The 17,058-nt window shown below is 41.0% G+C and overlaps 2 protein-coding genes across 2 annotated transcripts; one reads left to right on the top strand and one right to left on the bottom strand.

The window, feature by feature from the left end:
- The first annotated feature begins 3,690 nt into the window (after positions 1-3,690).
- LOC110981357 (dehydrogenase/reductase SDR family member 4-like) lies at positions 3,691-13,734 on the top strand. The gene is made up of 9 exons (XM_022238871.2): positions 3,691-3,993; positions 7,028-7,205; positions 8,041-8,118; positions 8,562-8,585; positions 9,189-9,259; positions 10,205-10,256; positions 10,945-11,079; positions 11,787-11,842; positions 12,141-13,734. Exons 1-9 carry the CDS (start codon positions 3,830-3,832, stop codon positions 12,253-12,255), a joined length of 873 nt encoding a protein of 290 aa, XP_022094563.2. The 5' UTR covers positions 3,691-3,829; the 3' UTR covers positions 12,256-13,734.
- Positions 13,735-15,899: 2,165 nt separating this feature from the next.
- Positions 15,900-16,343, bottom strand: LOC147798932 (tetranectin-like). The gene has a single exon (XM_087137849.1). The coding sequence runs from the start codon at positions 16,341-16,343 to the stop codon at positions 15,900-15,902; it is 444 nt and encodes a 147-aa protein (XP_086993975.1).
- Positions 16,344-17,058: the final 715 nt, after the last annotated feature.

The following is a 17,058-nucleotide window of genomic DNA, read 5'->3' as shown; positions in this document are numbered from 1 at the left end:
CAACGTGGCCTCGTATCACAGAATGTGTGGATTGCACGGAACGCGTCACTGATGCGTGGAGGGCGAGGGAGCTGCGGATGGTACGAGTAGTCAAGTCGACGACAATGCTCTCTATGAATGAGCAGACGCAGTGCTGCAGCACTGACTCGGACTGGCCAGCTAACTTCGGCGGTTGAGTAGTTATGACGTCTGCAGAAGTGAGCAGACGTGTGTTCGAGTCCACTCAAGTTACTTCCTAAAGGCAAAAGAGTGAAAAGTCACTCGAAAAAAGTGAAAACCACCATAAAAGAATGAAAACTGAATCACATTAAAACAGGAGCCATATTATGGACAACTTTATATATATACATGTAGCTCCTTGGCAGAGTGGATATTTTACTCTATCTTTTGGAGTGGTTTTCACTTTTTTAGAGTAGTTTTATTTATTTATTTATTGTTTATTTATCTGCTTTGACATCAGCCACAAGGTGTGGAAAAGGTTGCATTGAAGACGCACAATCGCATCAGATGTTAAAATAAGATTACTTGTTGTATAAAGTATGTAAATAAAAGTTAGAAGTGAAAATTAAAAAAAAATAAAAATGCTAACCAAAACAAAGATACCAGATAAGCAGGAATCAACTTCAAATCAAATACATGACATAATTAAGGCATAAAACAGATATAACAACAGGACGGTAAAACACTCCCACAAAGCCAGAAAAAAACGTGTAGTTTACAAACTGTCTAAAATTGGGTAGTGCAGGAAAAAATGAAATGAAATGAGAAAAAAAGAAATATAAGCAGAAAAATGACTAAACATTTTACTAAAGTTTAGCGACAATTATAATAATATACATAAAAGGCTGGAAATAAAATGAGTTAAATATAAACTTTAAGACAGTAACAATGAAATTCCATGTAGGAAGGCAATAAAACTTAGGGCTAGCTAGCTTGACAAGAGTGATCCTTCTTAAAGAGATTCTTTGAGCAGTATCACCTGGGATGGCATTCCAATCATTGGCGGTGTGACCAACATAGGAATTCATAAAACAATCAGTTCTAGCAAGGGAACCTTGACTTTCATAGCATGGTCATTTCTAGAAATTCCGTTAGGAGGAATAGATTTAAAGAGGCTACCGGCATCAATTTAGTCTCAAATATTTATGTCTATTTTCTACAGACGTCCATCCTAACTGCTGCAATATTTCGTGTTTTTGTATCCAGATTCCCAATCTTTACAAATCATTCTTGCACAATGTTTTTGAACACGTTCAGGTGTAGCACAGTGGGAACATCTATCAAATAAAAATACGGTTCCGGGAATCACTATTCCGGTCACTTCATGACCTCTGTTGTGCGGATCCCAAGCCACACAACAGAAGTCATGAAGTGACCGAACTAGCCTTGACTCCCGGAGCCGTATTTTTATTTGACCAGAACAGTTTCCAAGGAATCTTCTTATAAAGCCTACCATTTTATTACACCGTTGCACACTTCATTTGATTGATCGTTCCGGTTTAATTGCTGATATCACCACTCTCATGGGCATTTTCACTGTCGCTCTCCCGCAATTTTTAGCCCTGTAGAAAATAAACGTTATCATTGAGTTCACGTTTTTTCATCTTCTGCGTGATTTTACACTTGGTGAAATTGAAATCGAGTATCCACTTTCCAGAGCAATTACCTAACATATTTAAATCATCCTGGAGAACATTACATACAGTCTTCAACAGTTAATTGACCGATAGATAATGCAGTCATCTGCATACGGTAATCTCACAGAAGACTGCACATACTGAGTTGTGTTGTTGATAAAACAATTAAACAGAATAGGGCCGAGGATTGTCCCTTGGAGGACACCTGACTTGAAGAACTCCAGCTTGAAACTTCACTACTAACGACAATGACTCTCTGCGTTCTACCCTCCAGAAAATTCATTAATTCATTTCAGCTTACAGTCACCAAGCATTTAGTTTCTCACGGAGGAAAATGTGTGAAGTGGTATCGAAGGCTTTAGAAATGTCCCAAAACAGCAACGTGGGCGGCTGGAGCCAGATTCTAAGGTGCTACTCCAATATGGATGCATCATGGCGTCAAGTAGTGAGTTTCACAGGAGGTTTCTTTCTAAAACCATTGTTGATTATGTTGTTATCATGTTAATGTAAAATCAAATCTCTCTGTATAGGAAATTTTACCAGGGACCTCCGCTCTAAAGACAGAATTAAAGTGCTCATTTAGAACTTCCGCTTCTGTAATAGTAATTCCATTTTTCTTGAGACACTCAGCCTTTGTGGTCACATTTTGTAAGGTTTTACATAATTCCAAAACTTTTTAGGATTAAGCTTTATCAGTCGTACGCTTAATGTACACTCAGCATAGCTTTTAGGCAACCTGCTTTTTAATCTCATCTCATTTTACTCATTTTTAGAGTGGCTAAAATTAAATCTGTTAGAGTGGTTTTTACAACTCACTCTTTTTTAGAGCGAGCTTTTCACTCTTTTTCATTTATAGAGTAAACTTGTGCAGAGGCGGATTCATACATTTTTCCACAGGGAGGGGTCTGGCCAGAGACTTTTTTAATGTCCATTTTTGCGGACAAGCGGAAGCGATGATGAAACAAACATGACATACATTGTTTACAATAGTATTCAGATGAGCTTACTGATTTTTCATTATTTCCATTTTGTACTCTTTAATTTTCGGATTTGTTGTTTTTTTCCTTTTTCGCCCCCCCCCCATCCGCGCCTGTCGTGAATTTTTTCGCAAGCTCTTGGACAAATACTGACCATACACGTCGGTGTATGTAAGGGCAAAATCCATCATTGAAATAACTGATATTAATTTAACCCATTTTGAAACAGAAACGTCAACACGGACACAATGTGTGGTGTATGTTGGTCCCTATCTGATCATTCACACACACCGGTGCAAAACTTTATCACTTTCAAAAGTTACGTGATTTATTTTTGTATTTTTGATGAGCTGGATCAGGATAGTTAAGAACCTGAGGGACCACTTGTATAAAATTTGTTCCGTCGCACTTTTATTTTTAGGAGCAAGTCACCCCCCCCCCATAATCCTCACTCCTCCTCCCCAGAGATACGCCACTACACAGACGGTGACGGCTCGTGTTCCTTCCTCCATGCTCGAAGTTACCGCTCAAGGATGCTCATCAGATGTACTCTTGAATCCCCACATTGCGTTTTTGTTCTGTTCGTTCCTTTGTTTTTCAGCGCTACACTGGTATTCTAATATTCCGCTGCTGGCTTGTTCAAAATAACAGTACTAATACTACTACTATGCATGGGTATAGAAGGTCTACCTGCGCCATCTGATAGTGATACGATTCAATTTTTTTTTCCTCTTGAGTATAATAGAAACTCGGTGACCGTGCTGTGTTGACACGTCAAGTAACCCTGACCCGGCAAGCCTTGATTCACAATGTACATGTATCCATGATAGGTACTTTGCTTTAGATGTTTTATTTATTTATTTTTTGATACTAGTAATTGTTGATTGATTGGGATAGTCACGTAAATTTGTGCTGGAAATCAGTTTTCCACTCTGAAGTGAACTTTGTGGTCGCAAATTCACGTACACGAGCACCGGTCACAGGTCTTTTCTGAAACTGATACCCAATCCTTCCTACAAGTAAACCCTTCAACATGCTATATGGGTTGTTGGGAACTAGGCGTATATATAAAGCACATTTGAGTTTGAGATCATGCGTTGACTAGCTAGCTAGCTACGAGTACGATATAACTTAAGTAAACGCGGACTGGACTTTGGATGGGAACAGATTGTTTTTTTGGTGAGATTGTCTCCTGAGATCTTATCAAAACGAATAATGAGTCTCGCGTCACACCATTTATGGGCGTTTTTAAGGAGCGGTTTTCTTACAAAACTTGCACCAGGTGGTCAGTACCAAAGCTTGGCAGTTAGAATGGCGAGTGCGGCTGCTTGCAAAAGACTTGTCGGAAAAGTTGCCATTGTCACGGCCTCCACGGACGGGTGAGTTTGGTGCACCACTACAAATAAATTCCCATAGACAGCAGTGATAAATCCCCATAGTTCGCAAATATTTTTAAAATACTCACAACTCCCACAGGTGTTCAGGCTGCACAGAAAAATGATGTTCCACATGTCCTCTTTCATTTTCCTTTTAATTTTCGGGGGGTTGACCAATGAATTTTTGAGAAATTTTCACCAGAAGCAGACCACCCCAAAAATGCCGAAAAAGTCCCTATCCAAAAAAGTAGCCATTTTGAAAAACCATCCCTTGGCAAAATGGCTCAAATGGTGCCACTTTCAAGCCCGATTGCATCCAAGTTGCTCAGAATTGGAAGCCCCGAGTCCGGCCCAGAGGTCCAGTCTCATATTTCTTCAATTCCTCAGTTCCATGGCTCTCAGGACCCTCTAATATAGAATAGTTTGAGTGTATAACTTTTATTAATGAGCTCAGCGGACATATTTCTGGCCTAAATAAGAGGGTGCACCCGTAATGTCTTGAGCGGCTTGTTTTCCTACATGTAACTTAGAAAGAGTTCCATACACAGGGTCAATTGACACCCTGTGCACAAACTTTAGGACTGGCCTGAAAATTTCTACATACTCTAAGTGTTTTCTAAGTAGGTCTAAATATTTCTACCCCAGACCTGTAGCCTTTTAGTGTAGGGTTCATCGTCCGTGGGAACGCATGAACCCCCAGTTCTGGTGGTCACGTTGGTAGAATGTTCCAATAGTTCCTTGCTAAATTTGATGGCTAGGCCTAATAAACTACTGCAAGGTAAAATTAGTGATGTCAGCATGTGGAACTCTGACTGAAACAGATACTATATACGTGTACCCGGTACTGGGCATAGATATTTGGGTACTGATAGTAGTATGACCTTCACAGGGTAGGCCTACCCCCAGAACTGTGGGCTCCGCTCCCACAAATGGTCGTGTCCGCAAAAATGAACGTTCGTGGGAGCGGAGTGGACGTTGGACCCCACAGTTCTGGGGGTATTCACAGGGCTAGTCATGCTAGTAGGAGTGGATCCATGAACATTTTATTTTTGCTAACAAGTGGAAACTCTGATGAAAAATGATACATGACATACATTGTTTAGAATGATATTGTTGCGCTGCAGTTGTTTTTTAAAATTATTTTCTCAGTTTTTTCCTTTTTTTTTTGTTCAGAGCAGAGGGGGGCTTTCAACCCTGTGTCTGGCTAGTTTAAATTTTGTTTGTAGGAGGATTTTGGCAAGGAAAGGAGATTCATTACTAAGAGAATGATAAGAGTCCCTGAAACTCTCTAAAACTTGTAAGTCTTTAGATCAAGAATATGCAACTAAAAATGGATTCACTCCAAAATTACAATAGCCTATTCTTGTCTTCAGAACTCACCTTATACTGTAGGTGATCTAAAATGATACAGTGGCATTTTTAGATTTATGAATAACTAAGGGCTAGCTTGCAGTAAAACCACAGTTGGAGGTTGATTGGGCATGTTGGGCATATAAAATGATACAGTGGCATTTTTAGATTTATGAATAACTACAGGCTATATAAGACTTAAAGGTTTTCATGGTGAAAGAAACTAGATCTATAGTAAAGATTGCGGTAACACCATGTATTTATCTCTTCTTTGAGTATGTGTGGTTCTGAGAAGAACCGGGGAATAACTTGACGTTTCGAACAGTGTATTCTGTCCGTCTTCAGGAGACTGCAGGATTCTAACTGGGAGTGGAGCTTATATGGTGTAGAGAGGGATCCAGATGTAGGGATTAGCTCGGTGAGGCGTTAAGGCGGGAACAGTGATGGCGGGAACAATGGATGCTGCACTGGATCCTGGGGCTGCATGCCCTGTGTGTGTGTTTACCGGAGCGTGTCAGTTGGAGTTGGCAGTGGGAGAGTGAATAGCTGGGTGTCAAGGGGTATAGAAGACCCATAGGCTGACTGAGGGGGAAACCTAACTAGGGAGTCCTAGGGTATAGGAGACCCATTGGACTGGGATGTGAGGATGGGGCGCCAGATATCGCTGATGTTGAAGCCGATGTCTTGGGGAACTGTGTCGTGCTTGATGATTTCCATGGCTTCTCTAATGCGGCGGGGATACCATCGTTCGATGCTGGTGATAAGTTCAGCTTGGCTCCAGTTGATTTGATGGTCTTCAGTGTGGGAGTGCTTAATTATTGATGACTTTTCCAGCTCTCCCTTCCTACCATGGGCTTTGTGCTCGTTGATTCGGGTAGGGAGGTCCCTGCCCGTCTCGCCGATGTACACTTTGCCGCATTGGCAAGGAATTCTGTACACCCCCGGTCTGCGCTGGGGGTCCTGTCGGTCCTTGTGCGAAGTAAGCAGGTGATGCAACTGAAGTGGGGCTGTGTGAAAAACTTTAATACCGTGCTTGTGGAGAATCCGCTACAGGCTACAGGCTAGCTTGCAGTAGAACCACAGTTGGAGGTTGATCGGGCATGTTGGGCATATAAAATGATACAGCGGCATTTTTAGATTTATGAATAACTACAGGCTAGCTTGCAGTAAAACCACAGTTGGAGGTTGATCGGGCATGTTGGGGTATTAAAACCCTAACCCTCCTCAATCCTTCACCTGTTGGAGGACTGAGGAGGGTTAGGGTTAAGTTTGAGGAAAGAGTACAGGGAATGAATAAGAGAATTCATGTGTCCGGAATAAGACTGATGAGGCTGCAGAGATGCTTTGCGAGTTGTAGATACCTAGTAAGAAGTTGGAAAAGTTTCAAAATTGAACCCACAAAATATGTGATGTGGGTCCTTCATGTAATTATTACCATAACTGCTAATCTGGCCTTTTAAGGTCAAGGATTACAGTGTTCAATGTCATCAATTCCAGCAGTGAAAAAGTAATATGGTATAACAATTCCTGTCCTTGCTTAATTCTGCATTAAAAGGAACCCAAGAAATTTCAAACTATTTCTTATTTCAGGAAATGTGTAAAGTTTTTGGTGCACTTCAGTCTTATCGATGGGCTCAATAATCAATGGAACTACTGACTCTGTCCCAATAATATTTACCAACTACAGAATAGGCTTTGCAATTGCCAAGAGGCTTGGCAGCGAAGGAGCCCACGTGGTGATTAGTAGCCGTAAGCAAGACAATGTAGACAGAGCCATCAAGGAGTTGAAGGATGAGAACCTCAGTGTCACTGGTATGGTGTGTCACGTTGGAAAGGCTGAACATCGTGCAAAGCTTATCAATGAGGTACCTGTATCCTACATGAGCATCTTGCGCTCGGCGTTCTTGCAATTTTCTCACACAACTCACAGCGCAACCACTGGCTTATTTACATGTACACCCTTCTACCAGGCAGCAGATTATTTACATTTATGTGCCACAATTACAGCTTCACTTAACTGATCTTCAAAGGATCAAATTTAATTTGTTGTCGGCCATGAATATCAAGAAAAAAATCCATTAGTATAGTTGAAATTCATTCTTGGAAAGTTTTCAGAGTTTGTGCCTGATTCCAAAGCAGTCAATTCAAACTGTTTTTGAAGTGGAGCAACTTCAAATCCTGTTTTTATTGCTTTTCAAATATTTCCACCAGTAATTTAATAAATGCAAGGACTGTAGTCAAGTCCAGCACAAGTCCACTACAAAGCATCCAGTCTTAAGCCAAAGTCAAAGGCTATTCAAATAAACTGTGATAAAAGCATTCCTTTGTCATTGTATTCGATCCTTGTATTTGTGATTGGCCTTCCGACTAGACTTGTTACTTGACTTTGAAAGGACTTGTGACCAGTCTTGTGATGGACACGGCAGCAGCCCAGATAAAAGCATTGATCAGCCTTATCCAGGAATGTTTGGAACATGTGTGCGATGCCGTGCAGCCATTCACAACAAGTTTTTTAACAATTTGTTTGATACCTGTGTAGCTGATCAACTTTTGAGCTCCTTAGATCATGTTATAAGTCTTGCCCCTCTAAGTAGCCTCTTACTGTCGCAAGTGGAAAACGTGCTATGAAAATTTTTTGAGGATAATTCTGAGACATATTAAGTTTGATGGTTTATTTGTTCTCTGTGACTTTTTCCGAAGACTGTAGCTAAGCATGGAGGAATAGATATCCTGGTGTCGAATGCGGCTGTGAACCCAGCCTTTGGACCTATGCTTAACGTGAGTAGGAAGTTCTCTTTGCATTTCTTTTGAACAAACTGAAAGCCAGGGGCCTTTTTCAAGCACAGAGTTGTGGCAAGCACAGAAGACTTTGATATTTATATTTATGTTACCAAAGAATCGTGTAACGTTTGCTTTTGTTGACTGGTTCTCTGCTGAATTGTGCTTGCCACATTAATTTGCCAACTAATATCCCCTGCTAAGCAGGTCTGTCGGATTGAGACCGGGGGTTCAATTTTCATGGCACCGGTAAGCACACACTTGTTTACGTGACCTACCTAGTGTGGACATCCCTTTGTTCACATGTAGTTACAAAAATTTGGTGAAAATGTTCGTTTTTCTCTTACTGTGCCAAAATGTGGACTCGCCCATTATTAAAAGTATGAATCTAGCTGATCTTTTTGCTCATTTGAAGTCCAAATATCTTATCTTTTACTTTACAGACCACAGAAGAACAATGGGATAAGGTGAGTTGCCGGAATTAAATGTTTGAAAAATTTGTCAACATTTTCCAGCAATGAGAAGTGTTGTTGGTAAACCTGAAGTCAATAACACTTGAGAAACTTGTAGAGAGACATCGGAAGAATTGGGCATTTGAAAAAAGAAAGAGTGAAAATGACCAAAATACATTTTGAACATTGGCCTTGTGGAGATTCCAACTTCAGTCAATGAAATGGAAGACCAGGAGAATGCCACTTACCTACCCCTTGTTGTTTCCCTGTCGGCACCGGTAAAACATTGATCACTGAGTTATAGTCTTAAAGGCTGGCGACTTTTGGGTTATTCCACTATTACAATCTGCTTCTGGTACTTATCCGATTTACATTGTTTGCTTGAGAGGGTTTTGAACCTGTGATCATAGAATGATGCTCCATTCAATTTGCCGATTTGAATCAAAGTACTATCATGGGTTTTCTTGATTCCTGTTTGATTTTTGTAATACCTAGCTAGTTACCTTGACTTGCAATCTCTATAAGAATGAGTTGTCAAGAACAATTTTAATCATTGCTTACTGAGGTGTTTTCGGATTCAAGTTTTGCGGTAATTTTCAATATTTGTTTTCCCTGCAGATTTTTGATGTCAATGTAAAATCAACATTCCTGCTCATTAAAGAGTGTGTGCCACACATGGTGGACAGAAAGTAAGCAGACACATTTCTGTAAGGAAGTTTCTTGATTGAGAACAAGTATTTCACGCTGTCTGGGGCAGGAAGCAGGAAATGTAGTTTTGCAAAGAATTATATTCACGTATTTGAAATTGTAGACTTTGGTGACATTAGTGATGCAGGAGCAGCGCATGTATGTTTGACTCGCAAATATACAAGCGCTCTGTGCATGAGAGATCTGTTGAAAGATTGCTTGAAAGAGGGTGGAAGCGATGAACTTTGTCATAGCTGAGACCCAACGAGACCATCACAAGGCCCTCAGTCTGAGTGCAAGTCTCAAGTTATGTAGATACGCTGTAGGTAAGAACTAAAGAATTCCCAAGTCAGTGTTCACCATTTGTCTTAAAAGTGGTTTTTGTGATGTTCCCGCCAACAACACTGGTGATGATGGTGTCACCACCCCAGGCTCACACCCCTTGTAAAGCCCCACCCATGCGGTGCGCTCCGAAAACCAAACTGGAGAAAATCAAGCCCAGAGAAAGTAGTGGCTTTAGTGGACAGCTGGTCGTCGTGTCTAGCATCAATCACTTGACACATGGAAAGTTTAAAGGAGTGTTTTAGTAACCTCATGCTATGCAGGAATTAATCCCTGCACACCGGTGAAGTCGGTCCACCATGCTCCCATGTGCCCCTGTCCTGTGTATTGGATGGACTGGTAGTTTCACAACATCGGGGCCCAATTTCATGGCGCAGCTTACCGTAACAGAAAATTTTATGTTTACGGCCAACATATTTCACGGGTTAGCAAGGAATTTTGGCTTGTACGCATGCGTACATCCCGTAACTAAGGATTCTGTGCTTAAAAGGTTAGCGCAGAATTTTTCTGCTAGCCTGGTCAGCGCAGAATAGAGATCGTAAGTGTGGAATTCTGCGGTAAGCAGCGCCATGAAATTGGGCCCAGCACTGTGTTGCTTATTTCAGAGGTTCATCTATCGTGATTGTGTCATCAGTGGGCGGATACAACCCTTTCTCGGTAAGTCAAAGAAGTCAATTGTTTAATCCCCTGTACAGCTTTGTTGATATCACACTTTGTACTGGTGAAAGCTGCATTTGATGGATATATGTGAACTCTCATGTAGACGCAGAGGCAGTGTGTCTTTAGTTACGTGTACATGCGATAAGCTTAAAGTAAGTGTGTGCGAACTTTTATGAACACAGCCTTGTTCGTTCGTGGAAAGGAAGTGTTTTGAATTTTCAGTCAGTGACATTTTGCATCAGAGTAAAAGAGATGATACATATACTGTGTTTACTGTGCGGGGTAACCGACACACTCACTGCCGTCCCATGTCTGCCTGTATTAATGTCCAATTGTCAATGAGTGACTAGGGCTCCAGGACCAGGGATTGTTGAACAGAGCTCTTTGCTGGAGCTTTTACCGAAGCTCAGCTGTGACTCTGACCTTGGTTTTGTTCGTGGTGTTGGGACTGTTTGAAGCCCTTTACCTTTGAGGCTAAAGGAAAACATTTCATTGTACCTGCTGAAAGTCTTTGACACAGAACATGGACTCGTATGAAGTTTGAAATCTCTGCGCTGATTTTTTGTGAAGATTGGGCAGAGAAATATCACAGCGCCCTCTTCAGGTAATGCACAGGGCTCATGCTGTCTTCTGGTATTGGCTCCCACATCCTTAGTTTCTTGTTTTGTCGGCTTGTCTTTCTCAGTTGCTCGGGTGCTATTCGATCTCCAAGACCACTCTACTCGGTATGACCAGGGCTCTTGCGAGTGAGTGTGGCCCCATGGGAATCCGAGTCAACTGCATCGCTCCAGGAATCATCAAGACGAGGTTCAGTGAAGCTGTGAGTAGATCTAAATTTCGAGATAATGAGGAGACATGAAACACTGGCCCAACTGGAATCTCTCTGTTTCGTTGTAGTCAAGTACTTTTCAAGTACCAAGTTCTCCTCTTAAAGTGGTTTGGAGGGAACAAAGTATAGGCATTGGATGCTAAATGCCCAAAGTTAAGATAACAAAATAATTTGATGACTTCAGAGCAATGCTGTAGAATAAAAACTCAATTTTCATGACAAAAGGACTCAGCCCGGCACTTTTATCCTTAAAAACTTAATTTTTGCTGGAAGCGTCAGGAGTCTTAAATTCATTCTAAAATCTTCCCTTTGTGTATTCACCACTGAAAATCAATTGTTCTGTAGCTCTGTCCTAGCCAGTGCAGTATTTGGTAGGAAATTTGGAACTTGAAAAGTACTTGACCACAACACTGGTATGATTGATTGGTGTCAGTTACTATTTCTGTTTCTGACTCGAAGTAAAGCTAGCAAAGTCACTAAATTCTAACACTAAATTATTGTAAAGTCCCAATTTATCTGTCACCTGGCTCTTTGTTCAACTGTCTGTAACAATCCTGAGCATTAGCATCCGACTGTTCAGAATTAGTGTCATCCTGCATCCACTTTTTTTTTTTACCCCTGCAGTGATTTGCTGATGTGAACTTCTCAACTCACTTATTAATGCCCTGTTGCCTTGCATTTTCCTTCTTCGATTTTAGTTGTGGAGCGACAAGTCAGTCCTGGATTTATCCTTATCGACGGCAACCATCAAACGGTAAGCATTAGATGGGTCTGCTCAGTTGCAAAGCCAGATTGTAATTCGATGTCAGCCCACCTTGTCTCGCTCTTGATTTGGAAGTGTTGCTTCAAACGTATGCATGCACCTGTTCATTTTGCCCTCATGACATACATAGCTTCTTATTCTTGAAAACTTTTTTCCACCCTGTTTTGCTTCGAGACGCTGATAGCTCTGCACACGTATCAATTGCATTTGTTGTTGGTTAAGTACTCTGCCATGTTGGGCTGTCCATGCTACTTTCTTTTTAAGCATACAACTGTTGTTTACCTTTAAGGCCCGGGGAGTCAGACGAGTGTGCAGGTGCCGTGGCTTTCCTGTGCTCAGACGATGCTTCTTACATCACGGGCGAAAACATCTTGATTACCGGGGGCATGCACGCACGACTCTAGTCAGGCTTCCGACAACCCACCTACGGGCTTTACCATAATGCTGCAAGTGGGTTATGACCTGTCTGTAATTTTTTCCGACATCCTTGTTCAGCAGGTAACCAAGACTTGCATGCACTAACAGGATTTCAATGGCTACCACTGCGAAGACCACCTAGGTTTGTGCCATTAAGCCACGCACTGTCCAAGGGAATTAAGCTTTTTTCCCTGCATGATTAAAAGGAGTGAAGTAGTCACGCTTCATGAATTCATGGTTTATCATTGATCAATAATTTTCATAAATATTTATGGAAAAAATGTCACCTCTTCCTCTCATCAATGTTCCAAAGAGTCTGGAAACTAAGTTAGCTTGTTGTAAGGTTCAGATTGGGGGGGGGGGCTAGAAAAAAAATGAAAACTAACAAGGGAAAAACAGCAAAAAAAATGAGGAAAGGGATTAAAAATCAAAAGGTATCTCAAAAAAACCTTGGAATTGCCCCTTCCTCGGAAAAAGGTGTATCAGTTTGTTGCCAATGAGTGCTTTGCACCCCCCCTCACAAAAACAATCTGCCGCTCCTACCCCTAGAAAATAATCCTGACAAGGCCCATGCTCTAAAGTATTCACTTTGCTGTCAGTTCCTAAGGGTACACCATCTCAACCCTATGGGCTGCATGCATGGTTCACACGTTGGCCCTGCCAACCGTGCCTTCCGCACCCATAATTGTGTTCGTCAGGTATAGTCCCTGGTCATGCAGAATGAATATGACGCTGACTGGCTATTCCAGATGACTATACCGTAATGTAAAATGAATTGCACGTGTATTTCAAAAGCCACACACTGACACCTACGTATTCACCACGTCACGCACGCGTAATTCTGTGCTATGCCTGAACACATCGACTACAGTCCTAATTTAAATCTCCTAAATAGTGGGATATTTAAATCTTACTCTACCAAGTGTTAAGATCATGCAAGGCATGGTAGGAATCAACATAGTGCAGCAAGATTGTACCCATGGAAACGAGGTTGGAGGATCTTCCCTGACTAGTTTGGTTCCCAGACTTACTAGTAAGACCGCCATCGATCCATACTTATTTTGTCTAATGTTGAAAGAATGAGATAGGGCTTGCTCTTATTATTCAGTGCAGTGTGGTGAATTTGCAAAGATATGATGGAAACCATGTTTGTGTTTTTTGGAATGATAGGAGTAAATAAATAATCGTTTCTTATGGAAGATGAATTTAGTTAACATTTGAAGTAATTGACTGTAACTTGCATTTGAAACAATTTAAAAACACTGTGCTTTGAGGCAGTGTGCAACTCAACTATTGCAGACTGGAGAGAGATGGGATCATGTTGAATGTTATCTCATGGGAATTTCTTAGACTTTAGGCATTGAAATATTAATCACCTGTATTTTAAATTGGGTGACATTAAGTAGTAAGGTGTTCTGTACTTGTTAGCTTGATGAAATAAAATTTCAGGGAACTACTTTTAAAAACGAATGAAGTTTGGCTTTTATCTGTAGATGTTACCAAACATGATTTCTTTCATGTTATCACTAAAATTGACCAACAATAAGCAATGAACACGAGGCAGCTTCATATAGACTCTAATTTATAACATGACATTGTCAACATAGAACTATAAACATGGATAATTATTATGCTGAATCCTTCATACAGTATGGGTTAACTCTGTAGCAGCTGCGTAACTACGGGGTGGGGGGCGCACAGGCATACCTACCCCCTATGTGAAATCTGTGAATAATCCCGAGTTCATTTAGATAAGCAGCTGCTGCAGATTTTCTTGTGGTGACCCCTTGAAAAAAATGTGTGCACCCCTGGAGGCCCCGGACATATAGGCCCAGTTATGCCACTGCTCTATACATGAAAAGGTAATCAATATCAGTTCAAACTGTTCTGAATACTGAAAGGTTTCCACACACTGATACATAGGTGGGGATTTAAGTCAGTGGAGTAGGCATGGAGATGATTAACGCGGCAGCAGAGATGACTGATGAGAAAACTGACATCTGATATACCCAAGACTAAACCATCAAAAATTGATGGCATAACTGGCCTTTGGGGGGCAAGACCCTCTGCCAACGTGGATATCAAGATACATGATAATTCTTAACATTGTTATTAACATTATTAACGTTATTATGCAAACTGAAACATGCTTTCATCTAATAACATGACATTCTAATGCAAGTGTCTAAAGGTGTAAACTTGATGACATTCATCATTTTGATGTTGTTGACACCCTGTACGCAGAACTGTTTCCATGCCAACCGGTCTGTTCTGAATAGTTTGCGGACCAGCACATGTTCTTTAAGGTGACAGAGTTTACTTTATCAAGAGGTCAGAGAGTTCATTCGGGGATTTTCTTCTGTCATTTGAATGAAATAAGAAATATTCATTACAGTGAATGTTTACAGTGCACAATATGCTAGACGATACTTGGTTTCTAATAGGAGATTTGTTAAAATCATATTCCCCCCATGTTCTTTCATTTCCATGTTCTGACATTCTTTTCTGCAGTCAATGAAAGCAAATTACCTGTTTCAGGTCAACATTAACAATTCTAAATTAAAGCTCCAATCATTTCTCTCATGCAAATTACATAGACATTAAAATGTACATTCCATTAAATGTTCATTAAATATTAAATTGCAATTACAATTTAATCTCGAGCTGGCCATCTTGAATCAAAAGCGAGATATAATCCCCTCATACTTTTTCTGAAGACAGAATATGTCACGAACGACGATGATACAATAGGAGCAAATTATAGATTTACATCGTTGTGCTCCGATGGGTATGTCTAAAGTACGGTTAGAAAGTCATATCGCTTTCATTTTTTAAATTAAAAAAGTGAGGCAATACCTGTAATTGTTGCGTAATATTCAGGTATTTTCCCACTTCAGAATGTTCAATAACTGTCAGCCGCCCCCTTTCAAATTTCCATGGCCAGGCAAGTCACACACCCCCACCCACGCAGACCACACTCATTCCCATCGTCCATCCCTCCACACTTCCCAGCACAAATTTACGCCGCCGCCGTCTAGGCTTGCCGGCGTTGTTTCATGCACAAATAAACGTCATTTTTATTGAGAGAAATGTCCGGCAGTCAGGATGAATAAAATTTGATGTATGACATATTGAAGAAAGGTTAAGTAGGTAGGTGAAATGTTTGTGAAAATCAACCATCATCTTCTGTAAGAACACACTATGTCCACGCCAACAAGCAGCTAGCGCGATACAAAACACCGTTAAACTGTATTCTATGTAGGTTTTAGCTGTAGAGTTAAATTGAAAACTATAACAAACACATTTTGATTCTGTACACGAAATAAACGTATTACAAAGAATTTTTGGTACTAAAAAGGCAAAGTATAGTTTTGAGCGACTGTTAAGGATTAAAAGATTATATTCACCAATATTCTGCTCGCGTGATGTCACACCAGTTCTATTTGAATTGAACAGACAAGTTCTGTTCAAAATCTGGTTCATTGCCAGAGAGAATTGCCGAATTATTTGTCCTTTTCACTCTTGTGGGAACTTTAATAAACGATGGACAATTTCACATCTAACTATTTGATGTAAAGAGACAGTTAACCCGGCACGCCCAAGACGGAAAACTTCTCCGTGGTTTGGTCAGTCACTCTGTGGACTGCAGGCGGCCAGCAACGTTGATCTCCTGGCAAACCATCGGCAGCGTAGGGCGCTCAGTGTATTCGTCAATCGGTGCAAACTCACAAGCAACATAAAAGTACTTGTCACATTCACTGGCAAACCATTTACCGCTGTACAGGTACATTTGTCCACAGTTTTTTTGATAAATGTAATTCCCAACTGGATCGGCATCCCTCCAATGATTGTACTCGCACTGTGAGCCATCAGCGTGGAGCCATTCTCCATTTGCCGACATCTTTTTGCAGTCGATCCACATGACGTTAGATTCTCCAAATTCTCCGGCGGCGAAGTCGAGGAGGAACGTTTGCTCGCTGAGGGAGTTGGGAACTGCTAAACCACCTCCAATACCAGAGCAGATCGCGCTTGCGTTTTCCCATGTTACGTACACGTCGACCTTGCGTTTTCCCATGTTACGTACACGTCGACTAAACAGTAGCGTTTGCCATTAAACCATTTGAAACTGCTGCAGACTGCAGCCGATCCTACGCCGAGGAATGCCATCACAAATATACCTAAAGATTCCATGTTTTAGCAAACGAGACTACTGCGATGCTTCAAAATCTATCAGGTCCCAGTGCTGAGGGTTTAAAGTTGTTGCCAAAAAATAGTCTAAGATTTTGTTCTCAAAAATGCTGCTACTGGTCTCTGGTAGTGTACTGTGATAGCTGAAGACCTTGAGCCTATTTCATGAACTAAATGCAATAACTGGACAGTTTAACGCTTGCCTGCTTTCCTTCGATAACAATCAATAATAATTTATTCTTATAACGTGTGAGGTCTTAGCTTTATTAAAGACTGCAAGAACCGCGCACATTACAAAAAACGTTGCGAAGTTATTGCGTTGGTGACAGTAACCGTTCTGACCTCGACCAACGACCTGAATTAAGACAGGAGGCTTGCAATAATAATGCAACGACATCAAAACAGAACGACTACATAATTGTTTACCTTACTGAGGAAAAGTCTGGAAACTTATTTTCCAAGTTAATCAAAACTTGTGTCCGCCATTCCAAGTGACAGTGATTAGAGTTTGACGACCTAGGCAAGATAAATGGGTATCACTTCGAAAAGATGCCTGTGTAGGCCTGTGGATTACTTGCATCGTCCATATGTCATTTTGACAG

Source organism: Acanthaster planci, linkage group LG06 (assembly GCF_054643075.1).
Source record: "Acanthaster planci isolate LZ-2023a linkage group LG06, COTS_SCS, whole genome shotgun sequence".
Classification (NCBI taxonomy): Eukaryota; Metazoa; Echinodermata; class Asteroidea; order Valvatida; family Acanthasteridae; genus Acanthaster; species Acanthaster planci.
The sequence above is the reverse complement of the archived record's forward strand: the minus strand, read 5'-3'. Positions and strand labels throughout refer to the sequence as shown.